The 27,658-nt window shown below is 41.7% G+C and overlaps 1 protein-coding gene and 1 pseudogene across 2 annotated transcripts in view; one reads left to right on the plus strand and one right to left on the minus strand.

Annotated features, from left to right (window-relative positions):
* The window catches only part of LOC309506214 (NACHT, LRR and PYD domains-containing protein 3-like), a 162,708-nt gene that overhangs the window by 76,256 nt on the left and 58,794 nt on the right, over window positions 1-27,658 (plus strand). Inside the window, exons 11-16 of the mRNA XM_082179917.1 lie at window positions 9,143-9,229; window positions 9,435-9,527; window positions 10,252-12,051; window positions 14,782-14,952; window positions 17,167-17,337; window positions 24,674-24,844. Of these exons, the coding sequence (XP_082036043.1) occupies window positions 9,143-9,229; window positions 9,435-9,527; window positions 10,252-12,051; window positions 14,782-14,952; window positions 17,167-17,337; window positions 24,674-24,844 (2,493 nt within the window). The remainder of the gene's footprint in view (window positions 1-9,142; window positions 9,230-9,434; window positions 9,528-10,251; window positions 12,052-14,781; window positions 14,953-17,166; window positions 17,338-24,673; window positions 24,845-27,658) is intronic.
* LOC309506263 (glutamate carboxypeptidase 2-like) overlaps window positions 1-27,658 on the minus strand; it is an 81,121-nt pseudogene that overhangs the window by 17,451 nt on the left and 36,012 nt on the right. The gene's annotated exons all lie outside the window — the stretch shown is intronic.

The following is a 27,658-nucleotide window of genomic DNA, read 5'->3' on the forward strand; positions in this document are numbered from 1 at the left end:
AATTTGATCATCATTCAAGTGGGGTAGCTACAGTAAGAGCTTGGCCATTCGTCGTTCGACTCTGCTGCGTTAATGACTGGTGTCCATGCCGACGGGTCTTTAAGAAGTGGATGTTCACGGGCAGCAGGTCGATTTCCGATGGTCAAATGTGGTTCGTTTATGGATAACTACGGCTGAAATCAAGGATTAAACGATACACTACGGATTGCGAAAGACTGTGTTCTTCTTCAGGTGACATTTATCCCTCTACGCACTTCTACAGCAGTAAAAGGATATTAAGGTGAAACATTTAACCAACGATAGACATTTTCTTCAAGTTTAATACAAGGGTTGAAATGTTTAAAGCCTTTTGAAAGACCAAATCCTTTGTTGTGTTTGAAGAAGGGATATTTATACGAGTTTTAAAGGAAATATTTGTCTATTAAAAAGGGTTATTTAAAACACTTGATATTAATGTTTGAGGCTACATGATTACTGTTTTGTAATTTAAATGACTTTTAACTGTGCTGGACATCTTATATTATTGTGTGTGTTAATCTGGTAATTTTAAAATGACTGAGTCAAATAATTGTGTTGATATTGTTGAATGTGAAGGGCTGATTAATAGTCTCCAACATGATATTGAAACCCTTAATCATGAATATCAAACATCAACAGAGAGTTTAAACAGACAACAGATAATAGAGACAATTGAGACTAAAGAACAAACTTTGAGTGAACTTAAAAGTAAACTTCAAGAAGATTTAGCAGAATCTCAAGGTCCTCGACGTTCTGTTCGTCCACGAAATCCTACAGAAAAAATGCTTGCATTTCAAAAAGATGAAATTCAGAAGAGAGAAAGAAAGCTTATTTCCATGTACGAACAATGGAAAATGTCTGCACGTAAGGCTAGAAATCAACTCAAGTCTGATATTACTGAGAGCCAGCTAGCAACTCTAATTGACATCTTGGAAGAGGAAAAGGAGAAAGTTATGCATATCTATGTTGAAGTTAGAAATTATGTCACGCCATCTACTGAACTGAGACGTCGTATTGATGCTTGTGAGGCTGTGACAACAGAAATAATAAAAGTTGCTTATGAAAGAATATCAGGCATTGATGAATTTGATGTAGAACAAGTAAAACATCGCTTGAAGGATTTGCTTGAATCTAGCCATGCTCGTTCTATCTATGGCTCTACTGTTTCTCGAATTAGCCATAAGTCTAGTGCTCGGTCAAGTCATCATTCTGCATCTTCATGTGTAGCATCAAAACATGCCGAAGCAGCTGCAGAATTGGCGGCAAAGGAAGTGGAGTACAAAATGCTGATGGAGGAAAATAAACGGAAGGAGAAAATTCACGAGTTGCAAGAGAGACAAGAAAGAGACCTAGATGCTCAAAAACGTGAACTAGAGCAGTTACAGGCGGAAAAGGATTTAAAAGTAGCACAGGCAAGGTTCGAGGTCTATAATCGGATAGCAGTGCAGGAAGTTGATAATCCTTCAATAAACCGGGTTATCAGAGAACAACATTGCCTGCCTCCAAGCTTTTCTAGCCAACCTGCTAATGACATATCTCCATCTCAAAATGAACTGCCTTTTCTTGTTCAAGCCCTACAAGACAGCATAAATTTGAACAGATTGCCAGCTCCAGAGCCCTTTGTGTTTAATGGTGATCCCATTCAGTATGTTGAGTGGAAGGCTTCCTTTATGTCATTGATTGATCGAAAGAGTATATCTGCTGCTGACAAACTTTATTATCTAAAAAGGTATGTGGGTGGATCGGCACGCAAAACCTTGGATGGTACCTTTTACAGGAGTGACGACGAAGCTTATAAGGATGCCTGGAGCAAATTAGATCAAAGGTATGGTCAATCATTTGTGATTCAACGTGCTTTTCGCCAGAAGCTTGCAAATTGGCCAAAAATTCAATCAAAGGATGCTATTGGACTTAGAGAATTTTCGGATTTCCTTAACGCCTGTCAAGATGCCATACCTCATGTTGCAAGTTTACAAATCTTAAATGACTGTGACGAAAACCAAAAGTTAGTTCAAAAACTACCTGAATGGGCTGCTTCGCGTTGGAATCGACAAGTTACACAAACCTTGAGAGACAATAAGGATTTTCCTGACTTTAAGACCTTTGCAGCATTTGTTTCGTTAGAAGCAGAGATTGGTTGTAATCCAGTCACATCATCTTACGCTCTCAGCTTAACATCTGTTAACAAACAAACTTTCAGAGAGTCCAAAGGAAATAAGGCTAATGTCTTAAATACTCAGACTGATTTGGGACTTAACAGACCAAAGATCATCAAGAAAAATGTCAAACCTCCCTGCGTGTTTTGTCAAGATCCTCAACATCAGCTCTATGATTGTTCCAAATTGATGACCAAGACACTAGCAGAACGACGGACATATGTGAAGGAAAACAATCTTTGTTATGGATGTTTGAAAACTGGCCATAGTGTAAGAGACTGTCGTCATCGCCATTCCTGTAACTCATGTAAAGGGAAACATCCTACTTGCCTTCATGATGATAACTTCACCAAAAGAGAAAGGCTAGTTCCATTAACTGCATCTGCTCCAAGGTTAGAAGATGAGTCGACAGCCGTTCTGTCTCTGAGTGTGGCCGGAAAGGGATCATCTTATACATCGATGGTTGTGCCAGTATGGTTATCATCAAGCAACAATGTGAGTACAGAAAAACTTGTTTATGCCTTGCTCGATTCACAGAGTGATACAACCTTTATCGACCAAGAAGTGAGCAATGTCTTGCAGGCAGATAAATTTCCTGTCAAGTTAAAACTGACCACTATGACTGGAAAGGACACCATAGTGAAGAGTGAAAGGATTTCAGGACTTCGTGTAAGGGGTTATAGTTCTGCTACTTATATTGAACTCCCCCCTGTTTATACTAAAGATTGTATTCCAGTCAACCATGCACATATACCTACGTGTGAAACAGCCAAACTTTGGAATCATCTTTCTGCAATTGCTGAGGAGATACCCTCTTTGAAGGACTGTGAAGCCGGTCTTTTGATTGGCTATAATTGTGCTAGAGCGCTGGCACCAAGACAAGCGATTTTAGGAGAGAATGATGAACCTTATGCTGTCAAAACTGATCTGGGTTGGAGCATTGTTGGACCTTCATTACCCAGGCTTGACTCTTCAGGTATCACTAGTCTCTGTCATAGACTTTCTGTTAAAGAAATTCCTTCATTGACTCCTGCAGATGCCATACGCATTTTAGAATCTGATTTTAAAGATGCTAATGATGATGGAAAAGTTCTCTCTCAAGATGACATCGCCTTTTTGAACAAATTAAGTGATGGTATAAAGAGAAATAGCTCTGGACACTATGAAATGCCTCTACCCTTTAAAGCGAGACCTAATTTGCCAGACAACAGACAACTTGCTCTTGTGAGACTTAACCATCTAAAGAGAAAATTGTTAAAGGACCAAAGGTACAAAGAGCATTATGTGAAATTTATGGAGGAGGTCATTTACAGAGGAGAGGCAGAGGAAGTTAAAGATGGAGGGAGTCAAGGTGAAAGATGGTATGTTCCTCATCACGGTGTTTATCACCCGAAGAAACCAGACAAGCTGAGAGTTGTTTTTGATTGTTCTGCGAGGTATGATGGAATGAGTTTAAATGATCATCTCCTTCAAGGACCTGACTTGATGAACAATTTGACCGGTGTTCTTCTCAGATTTCGCCAGCACCCTGTTGCTTTAATATGTGATATTGAGAAAATGTTTCATCAGTTCCATGTGCCTGAAGCAGACAGAGACTTTCTGCGTTTCTTGTGGTGGAGAAATGGAGACTTAAAAGAACAACCTCGAGAGTACAGAATGACAGTTCATCTCTTTGGAGCGTCTTCATCTCCAGGATGTGTGAACTATGGATTGAAGTATTTGGCTGAAGGTAACAAGGACCAGTACCCTTTGGGATTTCAGTTTGTAATGAATGATTTCTATGTAGATGATGGTGTTACAAGTGTACAAACAACAGAGGATGCAATTCAACTTGCTCAAGAAGCCCGAGACCTTTGTGCCATTGGTGGCCTTAGACTTCACAAATTTGTGTCTAATTATAATGCTGTGCTGGAAAGTATTCCTCCCTCAGAACGAGCAATCAATGTAAAGGAACCTGATCTCTCATTTGATTCCTTGACAGAGCGAACATTGGGGATTCAGTGGAACATGGAATGTGATTGTTTCAAGTTTGATATTTCTCTCAAGGAACAGCCAGCAACTCGACGTGGAATCTTATCTACGATTGCATCATTGTATGACCCATTAGGGTTCTTAGCTCCATTCATTCTTCATGGAAAGAAAATACTTCAGGAAGTATGCAGACATGGTACAGGTTGGGATGACACACTGAGAAATGAGTTGCAGCCAAGTTGGGAGTGCTGGAGAAGAGATTTGGGCAACTTGAAGAAGGTGAATATTCCCCGCACATATGCTCCTCCTGGGTTTGGAAAGGTAACGGAAGTAGAGCTGCATCATTTTTCAGATGCTAGTACTAGTGGCTATGGACAGTGCTCATATCTGAGGTTGAAGAATGAAAGTAAAGATGTCCATGTTGCTCTTGCCATGGGGAAGTCTCGTGTATCTCCTTTAAAGATTACAACTATTCCAAGGTTGGAGTTGACTGCTGCAGTCGTTTCAGTGAATGTCAGTAAAATCCTTAAGCAAGAACTTCGGTATCCTGACATCACAGAGTTTTTCTGGACTGACTCCAAGGTTGTTCTGGGATATATCAATAATGAGGCCAGACGATTTCATACATTTGTTGCTAACAGAGTACAAAGGATTCATTTAAGTACAGTTCCGCAGCAATGGCGGTATGTTCCAACAAGGGACAATCCTGCAGATCATGTCTCAAGAGGTCTCACTGTTGATGAAATGATTTCATCTGACTGGTTTACAGGGCCGAGGTTCTTATGGAATAAGGAGATGGTTCTTCCCGCCAACGAGATTACAGAATTACAACTAGGTGACTCCGAAGTCAGATGTTCTCAAACGCTTAACACAAAGGCAGTGGAACAGGAAACCATTGTAAATCGCCTGTCAAAGTTCTCATCTTGGTCTCAGGTAATAGGAGCGATTGCACGTATTCAACGTCGGATTCGCAAGGATAAGTCAAACAGACTTTCTACAGTTGAGGAAAGAGAAAAGGCTGAGTGTCTCATAATTAAACTTCTGCAAAGACATGTGTTTGAAACTGAATTGAAAGCATTAAGTAAAGGTATCCAATTGTCATCTCACAATGAATTGTACAACCTTGATCCATTTCTTGATAGTGATGGTGTGCTTAAGGTGGGAGGAAGACTTCGCAACTCTTCTATTTGTAGTCTACTCAAACATCCTACAATTATCCCCAAAGACCATCACATTACAAAAATGATCATAGCTGACTGCCATGAAAGAGTTAAACATCAAGGTAAAGGATTTACCATCAATGAGATTCGTTCAAGGGGGTTTTGGATTCCAGGCATCAATCGTGTTGTAGCATCTCATGTGCGTAATTGTGTTACCTGTAGAAAACACAGGCGTCCAACAGAAGAGCAAAAGATGGCTGACTTGCCTTCAGAGAGAGTGAATCCTTCTCCACCATTCACTTACTGTGGTATGGATTGTTTTGGTCCATTTTCTGTGAAACTAGGACGAAAGGTGCACAAAAGATATGGATTGATCTTTACTTGTCTGTCTTCTCGTGCCATTCATATTGAGATGCTTGATTCAATGTCAACAGATTCCTTCATTAATGGCTTGCGCTGTTTTATTTCCATACGTGGAGCCGTGCGGCAGATTAGATCTGATCAAGGGAGCAACTTTGTGGGGGCTAAGAATGAGTTGGCTGAAGCACTCCAAGAACTTGACACTGAGAAGCTGAATAACTTCTTGGCTTTGAATCAGTGCGACTTTGTAATGAATGCACCATGTGCAAGTCATACAGGAGGTGTATGGGAGCGACAGATTAGGACTGTCAGAAGTGTCCTCCAGTCTACACTTTCAATTGCTTCTGAAAGGGTTGATGATTCATCTTTAAGAGCGTTCCTCTACGAAGCTATGTCAATCGTAAACAGTCGCCCACTCACTGTCAACAATTTAAGCGATCCAAATAGCCTTGAACCCATAACGCCAAATCATTTTCTTACCATGAAATCCACTATTGCTTTACCTCCTCCAGGCAAGTTCACTAAAGAAGATCTTTATGCCAGAAAAAGGTGGCGCCATGTCCAATATCTCGCTGAACAATTCTGGAGTCGCTGGCGTAAAGAGTATCTCTCAAATATTGCAGTCAGACAGCGTTGGCACACCCCTAAGAGAAATTTGTTAATAGGGGACATAGTGATTGTCAAGGACAACGATCTACCTAGACACAAATGGTTGTTAGGTAGGATTGTAGAAACGACCATAGATTCGGATGGACTTGTGAGGAGAGTTAGGGTTCATCTTGGTGACAAAGATCTTGGAAAGAAGGGAGAACGTCTAGGGAAGCTTTCTGTAATTGAACGTCCTGTTCAGAAATTGGTTTTACTGTTGGAGACTTGTTAAAGTTTTTGTTTATTATTATTATTATTATTATTATTATTATTATTATTATTATCTTTTTTTTTATTTATTTTTTTTTATGTGTCATTGTAATTTTGAAATCATTTTGTTTATTATAACTCATGATTTGGTGGGAGTGTAAATGATTGCTAATTTGTTTGAATTTATAAGGTCTGTACCGATCTATGTGTATAGTTATTTTGAAGGACTTTTATTATGATACGGCCTTAACGTGCACCAACATGTGTATAAAGCACGTTCTGTTTCCGCTATGTGTATGTGCGCACACTTTCGTGAAGGACGCAGCTTATTGCATGACGGTTTTCTTCCCCCCCCATGAAGTTTTGTGCATCCCATTTGAGGGTTATAAGGTAAACTAAGTGTAATGTTTATCATTTTTGTAATTGTATAGTTTTATTGTGATGTTGGTTAATGTGTTGGAGTGACAGTGTTTGTTTGTTTTTATTGTTTGTGTTTTTGCTGTAGCTCTTACGGTGTCTACATGAGTGTCACGAATAAAACGCTAATGGAAACATCAGTTTAAGGAGTAATTTGATCATCATTCAAGTGGGGTAGCTACACAAAACACTCAGTCTTTCAGAGCTTCTTCATGTCTTTTTCCCTGAAACTAAAGAAATGGAAATATCCAGTGACAAATATAAAGTGTTGTTCATCTTTGATGGTCTGGATGAGTGTCGTCTGTCTCTGGATTTTCAGAGCGATGTGAGGTTGTGTGATGTAAGTGAATCAGCCTCAGTGGACGTGTTGTTGACGAACCTCATTGTGGGGAATCTGGACATATATTAATCCTTGGTGTACAATCGGGTGAATATTTCCAGAACAACAGCCACTTCATCTGCGTTGTCATGAAAAACCATCCAGCTGTGATCAGTGTGGCAAGAAGTTCAGATCCTCATAATATCTCAACAAACACCTGACAGTTCACGCAGTTCACATATTTGTTAGGTGTGGCTCATTTATATCTTGTGTGCACAAAGTCCAAACTCCACAAAAAATATTACACATGCACTACCGCGCATCTAAAACAACCAGAATCGATTCTATACGGAGTATCAAAGGTTTATAATAACCTTAATAAAACTAAGCCGTGAATGTACATTTATGTAGCTACTTGAAAGAACAGATGGAGGAGGTTTTTTAATCGATATGTAATTAAATGTTGATCAAGGTGAGTGTTAAGGTCTCGAGACGCTTTACTTTACATGTGACTTCCGCATTCATTTTTTTTTTTTTTTTTTACAAAGGACGTAAATAGTTCTTTGACATGTATTTGATCATTTTAGTTTTATGATATTTCAAATTAACCTGGTTTAATTGGTTTTGTGTTGTATGTGGGGGTTTTCCCTTTGTGTAGCCTAATAGGCTATTCGACTAACATTGTGTATTTGAGTGAACGCCGCGTCTCATGATCCTGTTTCTCTGGCTCTCAGATCCTTTCAGCTGAATTATTGTTTGTCATTTTCATTCAGAGTCAGTGTTGGAGATCATATTCTGTTTCAACTGTTCAGCTTCATCATGGATGACACACAGACATCCAGAGATGAAGAGTTTTCTCCAGGATGCAGGTACTTTGAATAAACACTAGATTAAATCACCTTTAATTGACAGAATTAGAGTCTCCCAAAAACATGTGTGTGTGAGTGTGTGTGTGTGTCTGTGTGTGTGTGTGTGTGTGTGTGTGTGTGTGTGTGTGTGTGTGTGTGTGTGTGTGTGTGTGTGTGTGTGTGTAAAAGTGAGAATTTTAATAAAAACAATAAGACCAGAGCTCAGACGTGTCATATTTATATTATGATGTTTTAAATACAAGGTATTCATGTTTTTATAGATATTAGGCAGAGTGACACATCTATGAAAGCACTCAGTGCGCCTTTTATGGTTTTTGTATCAACATTGTAAATGAAAAGATCATAAGTGTTTTTTTTTTAAATAAACTAATAGTAATACAGTAATTCAAAGAATTCACTTGAATCTCTCTCTGTTATAGTTCAGTTCATCAGAAGAGATCAGAACCAGAGCCCAGCTGTGTGTCTATGAGGAGTGATGCGTCTATGGATGTGCCACTACATTTCAGGTATAACATTTCTTTATATTCAATTTAAGTTATTTAGTTATAAACCACAAGCGGTCTGGTCATAAAAATGACAGCAAACAGAAATTGACCACAAAGTAAAATACTGTTTGTTTATTACAGTTGTGACCTTCAGCAAGTGCATTGTTAATAAGATCATAAACTGTTGTCGAAATTATTAAGGTAATATCAGAGTGTCTGATTCCTGATTAATTCCTGGTATAATTCCTTGTATAATTCCTTAAATCTGTTCGGTTACAGTTACATTTCAGCAGAAGAGATCAGAACCATAGCTCAGATGTGTGTCATATTTATATTACAATGCTTTATATACTAATTATTCATGTTATTATGGCATTCGTATTAGATATTAGGCAGAGAGACACGTTAAATTGCTTAGTTCGGTACAGGTTTTGTATCAACATGGTGTAAATGTAAATATCATACGTTTTTAATGATACATGAATATCAAGCAATTCAAATGATTCACTTTAATCTCTCTCTGTTTTAGTTCAGTTCATCAGAAGAGATCAGAGCCAGAGCCCAGCTGTGTGTCTATGAGGAGTGATGTGTCTATGCATGTGCCACTACATTTCAGGTATAACATCTTTATATTAAATTAAAATTATTCAGTTATAAACAACAATCTGTACGGCCAATAGAATGATAGCAAGCAGATATTGACGACAAAGTAAAATATTGTTTGTTTTTTTGTTTGTTTATTATGGTTGTGACCTTTAGCAAGTGCATTGATAATAAGTTCATTAACAACCATTCATTCTCTGATTCTCATGATGTTTCAGTTCAATCCCTCCACCCAGAACAGCCGTAACAAAACCCCTCTGTAAGAAGTATGACCACTCTATGAATCAACTACAGGACTTTAATGAAAGCAGGTATTTTGCTGTCAGGTCAATTGTAGTTTTTTTTTATTGTTGATTTTGTTGCAGTGCATTATCACACATTTCTCAAATACATTATTAGAAACTGACACATTTCATAAAACCAATTATTTGCTTAATGTCTCATGACACTGAAAACAAGACATTTTGCTTTATTTTTTAACCTCTTTAACTCATGTAATAATGTTGTATTCTAATTTTACAGCCAAATAGTCCTCAACATGTTCAGATCAAATCTGATGAAGAAGTTTGAGTGTCTGTATGAGGGAACAGAAAAGCAGGGAAATAACATTTATATATAAATACAATAGGCCTACCTGAAAGTTGTATGTACTATTTTGAACACAAGAGGGCAGCATAGCCCTATTTATGACTTGATTTTTTAAAACAAACAGCACTATTCTGCCTGTTTTTAACTTATACATGCTTCTTGAATTGAAAAAAAATGGGTTTAGTTGTAATATTTGTAGAATTTTGTATAGAAAAAAATGGTGTATAATAACATTTTTAGAAGATATGAGGCTTTTCCTGTTTTTTTCTTTTTTTGACATGACTTTAATCCCTCGCCATAGCAAAACCATTTGAGATATTCAATATCCGTTCACATTTAATGTATTTTCATCATGTTGAAAAAGTTTGGTGGGAATTAAATAAACCACTTAAGAGGAGTGGGTAAAAATTCAGAGGCTGATTTTGCAAAAAAATCCAATCTCAACAGGTTTAGATCAAATCTGATGAAGAAGTTTGAGTGTCTGTATGGGGGAACAGCACAGCAGGGAAACCCAACACTCCTGAATGAGATTTACACAGAGCTCTACATCACAGAGAGTGAGAGTGGAGACATCAGTAATGAACATGAGGTGAGACAGATTGAGACACAATCCAGGAGAGCAGCAACAGAGGACACACCGATCAAATGCAATGACATCTTTAGACCTTTACCTGGACAAGACAAACCCATCAGAACTGTGCTGACAAAGGGAGTCGCTGGCATTGGAAAAACAGTCTCTGTGCAGAAGTTCATCCTGGACTGGGCTGAAGAGAAAGAGAATCAGGACGTCCAGCTCATATTTCCACTTCCTTTCAGAGAGATCAATCTGATGAAGGACAAAACACTCAGTCTTTCAGATCTTCTTCATGTCTTTTTCCCTGAAACTAAAGAAATGGAAATATCCAGTGACAAATATAAAGTGTTGTTCATCTTTGATGGTCTGGACGAGTGTCGTCTGTCTCTGGATTTTCAGATTGATGTGAGGTTGTGTGATGTAAGTGAATCAGCCTCAGTGGACGTGTTGCTGACGAACCTCATTGTGGGGAATCTGCTTCCCTCTGCTCTCATCTGGATCACCTCCAGACCAGCAGCAGCCGATCTCGTCCCCTCTGAGTGTGTCCATCGAGTGACAGAGGTACGAGGCTTCAATGATCCACAGAAGGAGGAATACTTCAGGAAGAGAATCAGTGATCAGAGTCTGGCCAATACAATCATCTCACACCTGAAGTCATCAAGGAGCCTCTACATCATGTGCCACATCCCAGTGTTCTGCTGGATCTCAGCCACTGTTCTGGAGAAGATGTTGAGCGAAGCAGAGACTGGAGAGATTCCCAAGACTCTCACTCAGATGTACACACACTTCCTGATCCTTCAGACCAACATCAAACATGAGAAGGACTATGAGAAGAACGTGACTGATGAAGACATGATCCTCAAACTGGGGAAACTGGCTTTTCAGCAGCTTCTGAAAGGCAATGTGATCTTCTATGAGGAAGACTTGAGAGAGTGTGGCATTGATGTGACAGAAGCATCAGTTTACTCAGGATTGTGCACTCAGATCTTCAGAGAGGAGTTTGGCTGGTATCAGGGGAAAGTCTTCTGCTTTGTTCATCTGAGTGTTCAGGAACATCTAGCGGCTCTATATGTGCATCTCTCCTGTACAACCAACAACACAAATGTGTTTGACCAAATCACCAAACAGTTTCAGCTCAATACACCAGAAGATGAATGGTCAAAGGACCGGTTTCAGCTCATGTTTAAACATGTGTCATTATCTGCGCTGCATCGGAGAGCTGTGGATGAGGCTCTACAGAGTAAAAATGGACATCTGGATCTTTTCCTGCGGTTTCTTCTGGGTCTGTCAGTGGAGTCTCATCAGATTCTCCTACAAAGACTAATGAAACAGACAAGTAGATCTGACAGCAATGAGGAAACAGTTAAGTACATCAAGAAGAAGATCAGGACCATTGACTCTCCAGAGAAATCCATCAATCTGTTCCACTGTCTGAATGAACTGGGTGATCGTTCACTAGTGGAGGAAATACAACAGTATCTGAAATCTGGAAGAATAAAGGAAGTCAAACTCTCTTCATCTCAGTGGTCAGCTGTAGTCTTTGTGTTGTTGACATCAGAGGAGAAGCTGGATGAGTTTAATATTCATGATTTTGTTGGAAGAAACAATAAAACTGAAAAACTAAAGGTTCTTCAGAAGCTTTTTCCTGTGATTAAAGAATCCAGATCAGTTCAGTAAGTATCAATCAGAACAATCAGTTCACTGTTAAAACATCAGGAAAATAACAGTTCATAAATCTTCAGTGCTGCAGATGTTGTCTAGAGTTCAGTGGTCAGTATTTTGATGTGTTTCTTAAACCGTGACAATGTAAAATTCCTTCGGGCATTCATACAAAGTCAGAAAATTTGTGTATGAATAAATAATTCAGGTTTACTAGTTGAATGTTCTTGCACATAAAGAAGGAATTTAAATATTTAGGACCAAGCAAACCACTGGAGAAACAGCTCATTTATCAAGTAGCTCAAATCTCCTAAAACATTTGATGTATGGTTTATGTTTGATTAAACTTGATGTTTAGATTAAAGTGAAACATTTTAACTTTACTGTGAAATTGACAATTAAGAATCAAATCCCTAAGTATGTGAAATTAGTGATGGTTCTCTAGTAAAGTGCAGATTTAATGTGTAGCAACGACTCTTACTTAACAAGAATAGCAATGTACAATGAGACATTTAAGGCGAGACACGGCAGGCAAAAACATTGATTTTTCATGCAGTGGTCAGTTTTGAAATTTTGGGCTAGTTTACTCCTTCAATATGTGTTCTTTCAAGCTGCTATAAAGAAAACGTTTAAAATATACATTAAGATGTTTATTTTATTACATTTTGTTTACTTGCGGCAGTAATTTCTCCAGAATAAACCAGGAAGTTAGCATTCCAACGCGACATGCCGAGTTCCATCTGTTTATACTGAAGTCTGTCGTGACCGGTATCGTTGTAAAGCTCTGAGTCTCCTGCACAACGCTATGTAACCCAAATATGGGCATTTTCTTTCTATCAGTAACCAATCGTGAATGTCCAAAGGGGGATTTAAAGCTAATGACGAAATCTCATTTAGAGCTATTTAAATTTTTAACTGCCGTTTTCTCAAAATTAGTGTACATACCAGTACATACATCTCAGCCTATGTAGCACCTGTGTACACCAAACTTTCCAGTTATACACTTAGCAGTATTCTGAAGATATTTTCAGAGGGATTTGTTAATAAATCATTCCTGGCCTGATTTATGTGACATTTTAATAAAAAAAATATGGCGAAAATCGATTTTTTAAGGCTATGGACAGTATATTTTGATTTCCTAGGTTATAAGAGCATATATCCTGAAATTTGAACTTTGAAATTTGCACCTGGCTTTATCATATGTTCAGATCTATCTACTGAAAATATATGCAAAATCGTGCATATTTAATGAGATAATGCCTAATTTGCATAATTAAACATACAAATTTCTAAAACTTGTAATACATTTTTTTTATATACTTGTGTAAGTAATCAACTGAGGAAGTTTCATGGTGATATCTATTATTTTAAAATGTTACCCTATTCACCTGTAGTGTCTCGCCTTAAGACTATTTACAAGTCATTACTTTTGCAAATATTTGAAATGGAATTTCAAAAATATATTGATATGAATATTTTTCTATTTATCTATTAATCTGTTGTGCGTATCTATTTTGACATGCCGTTTTGCAGCGTGTAATTGGCCATCGTATGGAAGCTTGTTTCCGCCACAGAATAAAACATTTTAAAAGATAATTGCGACTTTTTATCTCACAATTGCGAGTTTGACATCTCGCAATTCTGACTTTATTTCTCAGAATTGCGAGATATAAAGTCTGAATTTCGTGAAATAATGTCAGAATTGCGTGAAATAAAGTCGCAATTGCGTGTTATAAAGTCAGAATTGCGATATATAAAGTCAGAATTGCGTGAAATAAAGTCGCAATTGCGTGTTATAAAGTCAGAATTGCGAGATATAAAGTCAGAATTGCGTGAAATAAAGTCGCAATTGCGTGTTATAAAGTCAGAATTGCGAGATATAAAGTCAGAATTGCGTGAAATAAAGTCGGAATTGCGTGTTATAAAGTCAGAATTCTGACTTTTTTTTCTCGCAATTCTGACTTTATAACACATAATTACGAGTTTATATCTCGGAATTCTGACATCTTTTCTCAGAATTGTGAGATATAAACTCACAATTGTGAGATATAAAGTCCAATTCAAAGGGAAAAAAAGACGGACTTTTATATCATGCAATTCTGACTTAATATCTCCCAATTGCGACTTTATTTCTCAGAATTGCGACTTCATATCTCGCAATTGCGACTTTATTTATCAGATTTGCGACTTTATTTCTCACAATTCTGACTTCATATCTCGCAATTCTGAGAAAAAAAGTCACAATTCTGACTTGATATATCGCAATTGTGAGAAAAAAAAGTCAGAATTGTGAGATAAAAAGTCGCAATTATTATTATTTATTTATTATTCAGTGGCGGAAACAAGCTTCCATATCCATACCATCGGTCCTCAGCAGCGAGAAAAACAAAACTTTTATTCAATGTATAGCTTCGAAAGAGCACTCCCTTTACAATCATTATAAAGCTGTCACAATCTCAGTTCACAATCTCACAAAGTTGTCTACACTGCATAAAGAAAATCTGTCTTTTTGTTAAAGAGAGGATTCGCGAGTGTGAAGAACTCGGCACTGAACAAAAAAGAGATCAGCAAACATGTCTGTGATTGGCTACATTTCTTACCGCTGCAAAAACACTTTGTAAATAGACAAATTTGACCATGAACCTTGGATAAGAATTTTACATTGTTTATATTAGAGTTGAAATTTGATGGAAAGCCATTTGATAGTGTTTAAATTATGCTGTTTGATTTTCATCTCTCTACAGGTTGAGAAATTGTGATCTCACAGATGAAGGTTGTTCTGCTCTGACTTCAGCTCTGAGATCAAACCCTGAACACCTGAGAGAACTGAATCTGTCTGAGAATAAAATAGGAAAATCAGTGAATCTGCTGTCTGATGTACTACAGAATCCTCACTGTAAACTGGAGAAATTAGAGTAAGATCATATTTGACTCTCACTCATGAATCACAATTTGAATCACAATGAATCACATGAATCACAATTTAATACTGTGAAGCTGCTTTGATACAATCTGTATTGTGAAAAGCGCTATACAAATAAACTTGACTTGACTTGACAATGTAAAGTATATTTGAAGTGTTCAGCCTCTTTCTGCTGCTGTGAGTTCAGATTATTGAGCTGTAAATGATTGAACACATGAGCTGATCCTCAATAACATGAAACTGCAGGACTGAGAGTCACACTGAAATACACACTTTCACACACAATCAACATTTCAGTCTCTTGACTTTAAACAGACTCGAGCTCAACACAGTCAGAACTGAGAAATGAAGAACATGCTGGATTCATTCTTACTGTTAATTATGTTCATCTTTCTGCATTGACACTTTGTAAAGGATTGTTATTAATTTTGTAAAATGAACACACACACACACACACACACACACACACACACACACACACACACACACACACACACACACACACACACACTAATTGATACTTCATACATATTACATAGTACAGATCTAGTAACAGTAAAACTAGCCTATGTTGTGAATAGTGTAATTTATTAAAGCAGATTTTGCACAAGACTGAATTTTAAAGGGGTGGTAAAATGCCCTTTTCACATGATGTAAAATATATCTATGATGTCCCTAGAGTGTGTGTGTGAAGTTTTAGCGCAAAATACCCCACAGATATTTTTATATAGCAAGTTAAAGTTGTCACTTTTTGAGGGTTTGCAAAAACGCACCGTTTTGTGCCTGGCCCTTTAAATGCAAATGAGCTGCTGCAGAGGGCGGGGTTTCAAGAGCGAGTGTGTGTTAGCAGCTGCTATTACCTCACGCAGACACACTAAAATGACAGAAACTGTCATGCCTTTAATGTTTAAACGGAGTCAGACAAAGATGGAGAGACTCAAGAAGAAGTGACAACATGTAGAATGCAACAGTACGTCTCTGAATGGTTAGTTGATGAATTTATGTTGCTGATGTGGAGTTAACTATCTTCAATTAGCATTTTCTGTCATGATAATCTATAAATCGCTTAAATAGGAACTGTTGTGAGATGCACACAGAGTGACTTTCTATTGCATGTGAAAAGATGGATGCACAAATGTACTCTTATACAACAACTCTTCCTCTTCTCAACATGGACTGCGTGTTCCCGGGGGCGGGGTTTATGTAAATTCTAGGGTTAGTGATGTCACTAACCCGGGAGGAATGTCATGTAGTCCCAAACAGTTTGTTGTAGTCCTTTTCTTTAAAAGCAAATATCTTCCTTTGCTTTGAACTTCGAGTATTGTAACTTTGGAGATGTTGTTTAAGCTCAAACCGCAACATTACCGTATTTTCCAGACTATAAGTCGCTCCGGAGTATAAGTCGGATCAGTCAAAAAATGCGTCATGAAGAGGAAAAAAACATATATAAGTCGCACTGGACTATAAGTCGCATTTATTTAGAAATTTATTTCACAAAATCCAAGACCAAGAACAGACATTTAATCTGGAAAGGCAAGTTATTTTAACTACACAGTAGCACACAGAACAACAGGCTGAGTAGGTGTCCAGTATGTTAACGCACCCCACATTAACAGTTATTCAGCTACACAATAGCATAAAGAACATATACCTGGGAGGCTGAATAGGCTAAATTAACATAAGCCAGCGAGTCCAAGAAGCAAGTTAACAGTAAACAAGTTCACCATGCTCCCGCAATCTCATTCCACATCACTGAATCCATTGAATTTTCTTCATCCTTGGTGTCGCGTCTGAACAACTCCGCCATAGAGCGCCCTCTCGCGGCTGTAGACGGTAATGTTTTCATCTCAGTCTGAATTAATTTTGATATATAAGTCGCACCTGACTATACAGGACCAGCCAAACTATGAAAAAAAGTGCGACTTATAGTCCGGAAAATACGGTACACACTAACTAAAGTTAGAAAAGTGAAATCATACTCAACCACCCCTTTAATATAGTGCAAATAAGAGATTATTTTTCCTGATCGAATTATACTTTAGATGTTTTATGATCATGTTTTTTGACATTTTGGATCTCAATCTAATGATCCATCAAACATATTAATTTGTGCTTTAAGTTTGAACTTTCTTTTAATAATGGATTCACTGCTAAACTGATCTGATCTGAACTGAGAGAGTGAAGTGTGTGTCATTGTTCTCTACAGGTTGAGATATTGTGATCTCTCAGATGAAGGTTTTGCTGCTCTGACTTCAGCTCTGAGATCAAACCCTGAACACCTGAGATATCTGGATCTGACTGGAAATAAAATAGGAAAATCAGTGAATCTGCTGTCTGATGTACTACAGAATCCTCACTGTAAACTGGAGAAATTAGAGTAAGATCATATTTGACTCTCACATGAATCACAATGTAAAGTATATTTGAAGTGTTCAGCCTCTTTCTGCTGCTGTGAGTTCAGATTATTGAGATGTAAATGATTGAACACGTTTTACATCATCAATCAATGACACGTTTGGTGATGTGAGCTGCGTTACACGCGGGATTGAAATGGTGGCTACAGAAATCTCTAATGTTTATTTTGGTCATGGCTTGTCTTGAAAAACGAAGACAATGTGACGGTTGTCATAGGAGAAGTCACACTGCAGGACTGAGAGTCAAATCTTCTGACACTGCCAGAATCTCGTCAGAGGTCAAATTTGGTCAAATTTTATCGCAACGTTCATTAATCGGCTGTCGGTGAACATATCAAATAGAGCTGCACGATTAATCGCAATTAACATGAAATAGATTTTGCTTATCGCTATTATGAAATCACAAAAGCTGTGATTATTTATTATGTGCAGCTTGTTAGTGATGTTGTCATGTTTTGGGTTTTGTTTCTTGTTCCTGGTTCTCGTTTTGTCATGTGATCCCTGTTTGTCATGTGATCCTGCCATGTGTCTTGTCATTGGTTAATCGTCTGATTATTGTTCACAGGTGTCCCTTGTCTTTTCGTTAGTCTAGTGTATTTAAGCCCTCATGTTTGCCCTGTGTCTTTGTCTAGTATTGCATGTTTTTCCAGGTTCTTGTCTTTGTTTACAGTTTCCAGCCTTTGTTTAATGTTTGTTTTGTTAATTAAAGTTGCATTTGGGTTCACTTCAACTTGCCTCCAGGATTGTCATTACAGACGTAGGGCTCTGATCAGTAGTAAACGCTGCTCCATCTGAAAGCACTGCGAGTTTGAGTCGCTTTTAATGTGCATTTGAAAAGCAACACTCAAACATCTTTCCAAACAAAAAGACAAACTAACGATCAAACACTTCAGGTTTTGGCCTAAGATCAGAGGAAACTTAGGATTTGCTAAATTTGTCTCAGACGGCCAAATCGTGGCCAAAATCGCACAGTGTGCAGTCGGCTTAACTGTAAAACTAGCCTATGTTGTGAATAGTCTCATTTATTAAAGCAGATTTTGCATAAGACTGAATTGTAATATAGTGCAAATAAGAGATTGAATGATACTTTAGATGTTTTATGATCATGTTTTGTGACATTTTAGATCTCAATCTAATGATCCCTCAAACATATTAATTTGTGCTTTAAAAGAACACTCCACCGTTTTTTCATATTAAACTGTTATTCCCTTAACTAAGACGAGTTGATGCATACCTCTCTCGTCTCAGTGCTTGCACTCAACGGAATAGCACTTGGGAGCACTTCGACTCGGCGCAGTAAAAAGTCACGTTGGTTCTAATGACAGGGGGGAGAGGATTTTTCAGGAGTGATGATATTACTGCGCCGAGTCGAAGTGCCCCCAAGTGCTATTCCGTCATACATTATAGTTATCCTTTTTTCCCGCTAAGAAAAGCGCCATGTTTTATTTTGTGTCACCATACTTGGTCATGTAACTACTTGTGTAACTGTGTTTAAATAGGGAAAACGTGGAGGTGTTTGGTCGCTTCTAACTTCATCTCTGTTTGGATCCTAATGAATGAACTGGGCTAAGCTAAGTGCTATCAAAGTGTCGCCACGCGCCAGAGCGATTGAGTGCACGCACTGAGACGACAGAGGTATGTATCAACTCGTCTTAGTTAAGGGAATAACATAGTTCTCTTACGAGAGGTCTCTCGTACTGCGTAAGATATCTTACGCTAGGGGAAAATCCTTTTTCCGCGAGATATTGAAGCCAAAAATTATCCTTAATTTTGTAATAATGCAAAACACGTTGCGGGCAGCATACAGACATAGGCGAGGCAGCTCGCGCGCCTATTGGCTGTTCTGCGGCAACTGCAGCAGCCTATCCAATGAGGGTGCTTCGCGCCCGCTGCGTCACGTCCCGCCGAAACGGGCGTGGTCTAGGCCTATAAATACCGCTTGCAGGCAGCTATTATCTGATTTTTCATCCTTCAAGCGAAGCACACGCATCGCTGGAGCTGGAGAAGAAGCCGCGCCGTCTGAGAGAGAGCACCTTCAGCTGGACGAGTCACTGAAGTCGCTGGCTGCGCCGCCTTCCTTGCCTTCCTGCTGCGCTTTCCGGCGCTTATATCCTTTTATTCTCTGTACTCCGTGTGTGTGTGTGTCGCCGCTGCGACACACATTCTAAAAGAGCAGCGTCTTTTTCAAGATGCCTTCCTGCGGCTCGTGCAGAGCCACACTCAGCGACGGGGACCGCCATGTTGTTTGCGTTTCCTGCCTGGGTGAGGAACATGCAGTTCTCGCGCTCGCTGACGGCGGCTGCCCTCACTGCGAGCTGATGCCCATGGCGACTCTGAGGACTCGCCTGGCTTTCTTCACCGAGACTGCTCCCCTGCCCGCCGCGGTGTCGCGCAGTAAAAAGCGCCGTGCCCAGCGGGTCCCGGAACCTTCCCCCAGCCGCCAAAGCTCGCCGGTTCGCCCGCCTGCTTCACCGGCTTCGTCAGCTTCTCTTCCTGACGGACAGCGGCCGCTGTCTGCCGCCGCTTCCGTCGACATCGCTGACGAGGAAGCCCTGCTGGGAGAGGGTGATTCCTGCTCTATCCTGGCGTCAGGCAGTGAGGATTGGGCGGGCTCTGAGGATCTCGCGCCCCCTGCCCGCACATCGTCAGGCAAGAGAGCGTCCATCGAGACGGAGCTCATGCAGATACTCGCACAGGCTGCGGCGAGCCTCGGCCTCGAGTGGTCTTCGCCCGAGCAGCCCGCTCACAACCGGCTGGATGGCTTTTTCCTGCCCGGGGAGCGCGCTTCGCCTGCGTCCAAACCAGCGCTCTTTCTTCCTGAGCTACACGGAGAAGTCGCTAAGTCCTGGAACGCCCCCTATTCAGCCTGAGTGCGTCCAGCTGTTTCTTTGGCATTCTCTACAGTTGACGATGCCAAGAACAGGGGATACCTTTCGCTGCCGCCGGTCGAAGAGGCAATAGCGGCCCACTTATGTCCGCCCTCCGCTGGACGGCGCGCTAAGCTGGCCCTACCCTCTAAAGCTTGCCCCACGACGTCAAGCCTGCTCCGCCGCGCTTTCTCCGTCGCCGGGCAAGCTGCGTCAGCGCTGCACACCATGGCCACATTGCAGATCTTCCAGGCCGATCTCCTCCGAAAGCTGGATGAGAAAGGACCTGACGCGATCTGCGTGCCGGACCTAAGAAGCGCCACGGACCTCGCTCTCTGTGCCACTAAGTCCGCAGCACAGGCCATTGGACGGAGTATGGCCTCTCTCACTGTGACCGAGAGACACCTGTGGCTGACGCTCTCAGAAATGGCCGAGTCCGAGCGCACCGCGTTCCTCGACGCCCTGCTTTCTCCCGCTGGCCTCTTTAGATCCTCCGTCAAGGATTTTGCGGAGAGATTCGCAGAGGTACAGAAAGCGTCACAGGCTATGAAGCACTTCCTCCCGAAGCGCTCCAGCTCTGCAGCAGGCCGTGCGAAACCGTCTGCACAGAGCTCACAGCCCCAGCCACCGTCCACTGCCGCCACTTCGCAGCGCCACCAGGCCCGAAGCGCGAGACCGCGCTCCCGCTCATCCAGCCGCCGCCCCGCCATGCGTGGCCCGCGACCTAGGATTGTGGTAAAGCCCGAGGCCCCGAAGTCGTCCTAGCACGCCTAGGAAAACGACGGTGTTCGAGTCCCGCTGCGGCCGGACTCCCACCAAAGTTAGGCACCATAGAGCCTCTCTCTCAAGTTCAGAGCGAAGGAGGGCTATACAGCAGAAACTTCCTGGTACCGAAAAAAGATGGGGGTCTCAGACCTATACTAGATGTAAGGCAACTGAACAGAGTGCTTGTGAAGCGACAGTTCAGGATGCTCACGACCAGACAAATCCTCGCGCAGATTCGCCAAGGAGATTGGTTCATGTCAATAGATCTGAAAGACGCGTATTTTCAAATACAGATAGCGTCACGTCACAGGCGATATTTGAGATTCGCCTTCGAGGGCCAGGCATATCAGTACACAGTCCTGCCGTTCGGTTTATCCCTGGCACCCCGTACATTTACGAAGTGCATGGATGCGGCGCTCGCACCCCTCAGAATGAGGGGCATGCGAGTACTGAACTATTTGGACGATTGGCTGATTCTAGCGCAATCTCGCTCAGTGCTCAGAGCACACGACCATTTTACTCGATCACCTCGAGAATTTGGGTCTCAGTGTCAATTGGGCGAAGAGCTCTCTGTCCCCCAGTCAGACGATATCTTTCCTGGGCACAGAGTTGGAATCGCTGTCCATGACAGCGCGACTATCACCACAGCGAGCGGTAGACATTCAGCGCACAGCGAACTCGTTCCGCTGCGGCGCATCTGTCCCGCTCAGGAAATTTCAGAAGATGCTGGGTCTCATGGCCTCAGCATCATCAGTGCCCCAGCTGGGCCTGCTCCGCATGCGCCCGCTGCAGTTTTGGCTGAAAGCGCGAGTCCCACGCCAAGCGTGGGCATCCGGTCTGCTTCGCCTCAAGGTCAATCAGAAGTGCGTCACAGCTCTGAAACCTTGGAGAGCGGACGACTGGTACCAATCAGGTGTAAGCCTGGGGACTTCCTCGAGGGTGAGAGTGGTGTCCACGGACGCATCCACCTCGGGCTGGGGAGCGCTGCTCAAGGGCAGACCGTTCTTCGGCCAGTGGTCAGAACGGGAGAAGCTCCTGCACATAAACTGCCTAGAAATGCTGGCAGTAGACAACGCGCTGACGCGTTTTTGTCCCCAAATAAAAGGACGCCACGTCCTGGTCCGCTCGGACAACATGTCTGTGGTGTCCTACATAAATTGCCAGGGCGGCCTCAGGTCCAGGAGCCTGTACAGGCTAGCAGAACGCCTCCTGGTATGGGCTCAGCGCAACCTGCACTCGCTGAGAGCAGCGCACGTGCCAGGGCTCCTAAACATAGGACCAGACAGACTGTCCAGGAACAATGTTCCGGCAGGCGAATGGTCTCTACACCCACAGACAGTCCAACTGCTGTGGAAGAAATTCGGCAGAGCGGAAGTAGACCTGTTCGCGTCTCAAGAAAACGCTCACTGTCCGGAATTTTTCTCCAAGAGCAGGGACGCGCTGGCTCATGTATGGCGCCGCCGACCGCTCTATGCTTTTCCCCCCGTCTCTCTCCTGCCTCAGGTGATAGAGCGGATCAGGGAAGAAGGATGCTCAGTACTGCTTGTAGCACCGTTCTGGGAAAACCAACCTTGGTTCCCAGTTGTGATGCAGCTAGCGAGCACTGCCCCGTGGCCAGTGCCAATGAGGAGAGACCTCCTCTCTCAGGCCCACGGCTCGATCTGGCATCCTCACCCGGAATTGTGGTCCCTTCATGTCTGGGCCATCAACGGGTACATGTTGAACTCCCTAAGGGAGTATTAAACACGATCACGCAGGCTAGAGCTCCGTCTACGAGACGGCTCTACTCCTCGAAATGGTCAGTGTTTTCGGGCTGGTGCACAGCCCGTGGCGTGTCACCCACAGACTGTGGAGTGACGGAGGTGCTTTCCTTCCTACAAGAGCTGTTGGATAAGGGCAGGACCCCTTCCACGCTCAAAGTTTATGTGGCGGCTATAGCAGCGTTCTCTAGAACAACGCTAGGTCAGTCAATAGGAAGGAATGATCTAGTCATCCGCTTCCTTAGAGGGGCTAAGAGACTGAATCCTCCCAGACCTCCATCAGTCCCCGTATGGGACCTTTCTACGGTACTGGAAGCCATGAAAGGTGGACCATTCGAGCCTTTACAGACGATTGATCTGAAACATCTGTCTTTCAAGACTGTGTTTCTGCTGGCTCTCGCTTCAGTGAAGCGCATAGGGGACTTACACGCGCTCTCTGTGGGCGCGACGTGCATGGAATTTGGGCCTAATGACTCAAAAGTTATACTCAAACCTAAGCACGGTTATGTTCCAAAATCCCTCAACACACCGTTTAGGGCGCAGGTCATCTCCCTGTCAGCCCTACCGGTCCCTGATGAGGAAAGAGACGCGGGCCTCCTTTGCCCAGTCAGGGCATTACGAGCTTATGTGTCTCGCTCGTCTGTTTTCAGACAGACAGAGCAGCTCTTTGTTTCGTTCAGCGGGCGTTCTAAGGGACTAGCCGCGTGGGAACAGAGCCTATCCAGATGGATAGTTGATGCTATAGCACTAGCATACGCCTCCAAGGGCATGCAGTGCCCATTTGGTGTCAGAGCGCACTCCACGAGAGGCATGGCCTCTTCGTGGGCCTGGTCGAGTGGGATTGCCTTGCAAGATATTTGTACGGCGGCGGGCTGGGCCTCCCCGTCTACATTTATAAGGTTTTACAACCTAGAGGTTCCCGCCCTGCAGGCCAGGCTGCTGTCGGTCTAGTTAACCAGTATTATCTGACCTGATGCTATCAGCTCAGAATGCTGCGTCTACTGAGCACAGCTCGATGTTCGACAGTGAAAAGCAGTAGCACAAGATGTGCCTGGGCAAACTGTGTAAGACCCACATTTTCCCATCAGTTCAGGCCGTACCCCGCCCTGTCTGTATGATGAAATCCGCGTCTAAGCGACGCTGCCATATGTGGAAGAGTGCGGCTTCGCCCCTCCCTCTTCCCGGACTCCCTGTGAGTTCCCTGGGTGATTGTGCACTATATGAACCCCGGGCTTTCGCCCTTGGGTCTTTGGTGTCAGATCTCAGCATGCACGGCGTTTTGCATTGGGTCCCCTAGCGTAAGATATCTTACGCAGTACGAGAGACCTCTCGTAAGAGAACGTACTCGGTTACTAACGTAACCTCGGTTCTCTCTAGAAGAGGGAACGAGTACTGCGTATCTTGCCGTGCATGCGCACGCTCTGGTTGCTTCGATGATGAAAAACCAGATAATAGCTGCCTGCGAGCGGTATTTATAGGCCTAGACCACGCCCGTTTCGGCGGGACGTGACGCAGCGGGCGCGAAGCACCCTCATTGGGTCTGGCGTCACGCCAGGCCTCGCTCGATAGGCTGCTGCAGTTGCCGCAGAACAGCCAATAGGCGCGCGAGCTGCCTCGCCTATGTCTGTATGCTGCCGCAACGCGTTTTGCATTATTACAAAATTAAGGATAATTTTTGGCTTCAATATCTCGCGGAAAAAGGATTTTCCCCTAGCGTAAGATATCTTACGCAGTACTCGTTCCCTCTTCTAGAGAGAACCGAGGTTACGTTAGTAACCGAGTACGTTTAATATGAAAAAACAGTGGAGTGTTCCTTAAGTTTGAACTTTCTCTTTAATAATGGATTCACTGCTAAACTGATCTGATCTGAACTGAGAGAGTGAAGTGTGTGTCATTGTTCTCTACAGGTTGGGTTATTGTGATCTCACAGATGAAGGTTTTGCTGCTCTGACTTCAGCTCTGAGATCAAACCCTGAACACCTGAGAGAACTGGATCTGTCTGGGAATAAATTAGGAAACTCAGTGAATCTGCTGTCTGATGTACTACAGAATCCTCACTGTAAACTGGAGAAACTGTGGTAAGATCATATTTGACTCTCACACATGAATCACAATGTAAAGTATATCTGAAGTGTTCAGCCTCTTCCTGCTGCTGTGAGTTCAGATTATTGAGCTGTAAATGATTGAACACATGAGCTGATGCTCAATAACATGAAACTGCAGGACTGAGAGTCACACTGAAATACACACTTTCACACACAATCAACATTTCAGTCTCTTGACTTTAAACAGACTCGAGCTCAACACAGTCAGAACTGAGAAATAAAGAACATGCTGGATTCATTCTTACTGTTAATTATGTTCATCTTTCTGCATTGACACTTTCTAAAGGATTGTTATTAATTTTGTAAAATGAAAACACACACACACACACACACACACACACACACACACACACACACACACACACACACACACACACACACACACACACACACACACACACACACTAATTGATACTCCATACATATTACAGATCTAGTAAGTAACAGTAAAACTAGCCTATGTTGTGAATAGTGTCATTTATTAAAGCAAATTTTGCACAAGACTGACTTTTAATATAGTGCAAATAAGAAATAATTTTTCCTGATTGAATGATACTTTAGATGTTTTATGATCATGTTTTGTGACATTTTAGATCTCAGTGTAATGATCCCTCAAACATATTAATTTGGGCTTTTTATTTTTGAACTTTCTCTTTAATAATGGATTCACTGCTAAACTGATCTGATCTGAACTGAGAGAGTGAAGTGTGTGTCATTGTTCTCTACAGGTTGAATTATTGTGATCTCACAGATGAAGGTTTTGCTGCTCTGACTTCAGCTCTGAGATCAAACCCTGAACACCTGAGAGAACTGGGTCTGTTTGGGAATAAAATAGGACATTCAGGAGTGAAGTGTCTCTCTAAACTGACTGATCTGAAGAATGATCCACATTATAAACTGGAGATATTACTCTACTGTGAGTATATGTTTATTTCAAGCCTTTAAATTGACCCAATTTCAGTGACAGGTCTCATATGTGTGTAACTGGAGAATATAAGATAATAATTCAGCTCCACTTTAGTCTCTGTAAACTGTTTTAATATGAGTTTAATTCTGTGATGTGAATATGATCTATGAATATTTTCATCTCTTACATGTTTACATGTACAACTTTTGTTTCAATTGGAATTAATTACTTCCGATTGATGAATCCAAATGTAGTTTTTAAATGAACGATAAATAAAATGATCGGGTTGATGTGTGTGTTTATATGTCACAAGCTTCAAATCGAAATTGAGTTTTTGACATGCACACACTGCACGAATATTTCCCGCTGTTTGCACATACTATTCTCCTACTTTGTTTGTTTTAAACAGCAGACTTAATATTTATATATGACTAGTTATAACTGTCCCAGCTGCTTAGAACTGATAAGCTACAAACAAATAAAAGGGGGGGGGGGGGAATCATATTTGCAAAATACCCAGGGAAGGATATAATGTATTTCAAGAAATCAAACAAAGAATAATGAAAAAAAACAGCCAAAAGGTCTTTTCAAACATATATTGAGGCATAGACAATATTTACATAAGCACATGCTTAACAATCACCAGCCAAGCAAACTGTCCCAAAAAGCAACCGTAGGTGATCATAAGAGGATACCGGAGTTAATGATAAATAAGCGGGATGGCAAAAGTCAATTTCCTCGGGATGAGAGCAAACTTGTTTGTAGTGTTTAAGTGGTCACATAGATGTCCTTCTTTGGCTAAGGGCATTTCTGCCTCCAAAGGGAATCAATGAAATAGGTCCTCTGGTAAGTAATCCAGTAGTAACATAATAGCACAAAAATCCTATTTGGGCAGCAAACAAACAGTTTCCCAAATCAGGATTTTTCAAAGACAGCGGTCAACAGCATGTGGCAAATCACACTGGGTATAATTCTCCTTCTGTTACTTCCCTTTTTAAATCTACACATGGAGTGCTACTAGTGATCCCTAGTGGCTAGGATGAACATAGCCCCCAGAAAAAGATAGCCTGCCTTGTAACAGGCTGTCACTGCATTTCTGGATCATCATTTTGGCATTTGGCAATGTCAGACCATTCTATTGGAAAAAGTGGTAGATGAGTCCTGCGATTTGACATGGGCTAATAGAGGAAGTGAAGAGACATCAAAGTGACTATGTGAGAGAGTATCAGGCACGATGTTGCACTGACCTTTTCGATATTTGACACTGAAATCAAATTCTTGTAGTCTGATGGCCCATCGGGTCAATCTGGAAGACGGCTTAGGGTGGTTAAACACCCACGTGAGAGCCGCATGATCAGTGATTATTTCAAAAGGTCTACCTTCAAGATAGGGCCTCCATTTTTCAACGGCACATATGACGGCACAACACTCCTTCTCTGAAACTGAGTAGGACTTCTCAGCTCCTTGTAGCAGGCGTGAAGCGTAGGCTATTACATGTTCTGCTCCTTCTAACTCTTGCGTGAGGACGGCTCCTAAACCCACTTCGCTAGCATCAGTCTGGACTTTGAAAGGCTTTGTCAAATCAGGCGCCATCAAGACAGGTGCATTGGTCAGATCTTGTTTGATCAATTCAAAAGATTTCTGACATTCCTCAGTCCAAGACCATGTTGCTCCTTTTCTCTTTAAAGCATGCAGTTGTGTAGCCTTCTCAGGAAACCTATTAATAAATCTTTGGTACCATCGTGCAAGACCTAGGAACCGTTGTACCTCCTTCAAGCATTGAGGGACGGGAAATTTAGTAACAGCTTCCACCTTTGCGGGGTCTGTTTGTATTCCGTCACTAGATACCACATGTCCTAAAAACATCAAAGACTTTTGCA

The sequence above is a fragment of the Leuciscus leuciscus genome, assembly GCF_965113295.1.
Source record: "Leuciscus leuciscus genome assembly, chromosome: 9".
Lineage (NCBI taxonomy): Eukaryota > Metazoa > Chordata > Actinopteri > Cypriniformes > Leuciscidae > Leuciscus > Leuciscus leuciscus.